Genomic DNA, 1,557 nt, shown 5'->3' on the forward strand with positions numbered 1-1,557 from the left:
GGGGAAGGGGGCACACAGAATCTCTCTTTCTGCTTCTTCCTGTTTGTTGCTCTTTTATATTTTTATAAACTTCAGCATCTGCACAGCGAGCAGCAAAGCGAGGAGCTGCGACTACACGTCAGCGGGTTTATAATCTTCTCTGTGTTTCCAGCGTCTCCCTGAAGGACCTGAAGGCTCTTCTCCCCCAAGTCAACTACCGAGTGCCTAACATGAGGTTCCTGCGGGACAAAATGCAGGTGAGTGACAACCCGAGCGCGTTCTCCCCGTACACAGATCACTCCATTGTGAGAAGTTTCATGTTTAGTCTTCCAACCCATCGCAGCCATTTATATAAGACGCGCGCTGGAACAGTGGAGGAGTGGTAAAGCGCAGTCACTGTGCACTAGTACAAAACAGGAAGCAGATGCAGCTTACGATTATAATAATCCCCGGTGATCCTGCCATGGAGGTCCTCGTTCGGGCACTTCCTGTTATAGGGTGACAACTCTCTGGTCACGGGCTCCATTGTTATAGGGTGACAATGATCCCGTCACATGCTGCAAGCTACACATTGCACAGGCATGGTCATCCCACTATCGGGGAGCCGGTTCAGAGCAATGATGTGAAGCTGACGCAGGGGCGTCCCGAGGCCGGGTGTCACCCGGAGCGGTTACCGGGTGACACCCCGTTGTGACGTCATCGCGCGTGTGCGGGGATCCTGTTGATACCTGCGGGGGGCCATCTTGGTGAGAGAGAAGGGGACAGTCACCCGGCCGGATAAGGAATGCCGCCGGGTCCCCTTCTCTCCCCCTTAAACCTAGACCGAGAGCCCGACTTGCCAGAGGGGGTGACACCAAAATGACTGCCAGTCATTTTGGTGTCACCCCTCAATGGTGTCACACGGGTGCGGGCCGCGCCCCCCTTGTGACGCCACTGAGCTGACGCTAGAGTGAGTGCATGTAGACAGGGAGAAGCTGAAAGAACCCCGGGTGATCCTGCCTGAAGGTCCTAGTTCCTGTACAGGGTGACAACGCTCTGTCCGTGTCTCACAGTGTGCTGCTCCTGCGTTGTCACCCTGTCACCGGGGCGACCAATGGACACTACAAGCGGCCATTTCGACACACATACACAGGCATGTTCCACTGTTGTCACCGTCAGGAAACCAATGCCATGCGGTTATCGCTGGAGTGCAGGTAGACAGGAAGTGGCAGCAAAGAAGCTGCAGGGGATTATCACACTTGGCGATTTGTTTATTTGCACGCAGCGCGGGCTACTGATCACATCTGCTTTTGTGTCTTCTCTTCCACCGTCTCAGGAGATCGAGGCCCGCAGCGAGCTGTCCTTCGCGCACTTCGTCCTCTTCTACAAGAACCTGATGTTTGACGCTCAGAAATCGGTAAGCCGCCGTCTCGTCAGACGCTCATTGGCATTCCGCCGCCTCGCCCATGGGACAGGACTGACATGCTAATCGGCCCCCATTAACAAGCGGCCATTGTCTGTGTGCCAGTCATTGGCGGAGGGGAGGGGGGGGGGGGGAGCATTGGAGCCCGGCCAGGGGCCCCGGGCAGCGCGGACATA

At 56.2% G+C, this 1,557-nt stretch overlaps 1 protein-coding gene across 1 annotated transcript in view; it reads left to right on the forward strand.

Annotated features, from left to right (window-relative positions):
- The window catches only part of LOC108789042 (1-phosphatidylinositol 4,5-bisphosphate phosphodiesterase gamma-1-like), an 83,161-nt gene that overhangs the window by 28,665 nt on the left and 52,939 nt on the right, over positions 1-1,557 (forward strand). The window contains exons 5-6 of the mRNA XM_018558966.1: positions 94-236; positions 1,295-1,375. Of these exons, the coding sequence (XP_018414468.1) occupies positions 94-236; positions 1,295-1,375 (224 nt within the window). The remainder of the gene's footprint in view (positions 1-93; positions 237-1,294; positions 1,376-1,557) is intronic.

The sequence above is a fragment of the Nanorana parkeri genome, unplaced genomic scaffold (assembly GCF_000935625.1).
Source record: "Nanorana parkeri isolate BGI_ZX_2015 unplaced genomic scaffold, ASM93562v1 scaffold371, whole genome shotgun sequence".
Classification (NCBI taxonomy): Eukaryota; Metazoa; Chordata; class Amphibia; order Anura; family Dicroglossidae; genus Nanorana; species Nanorana parkeri.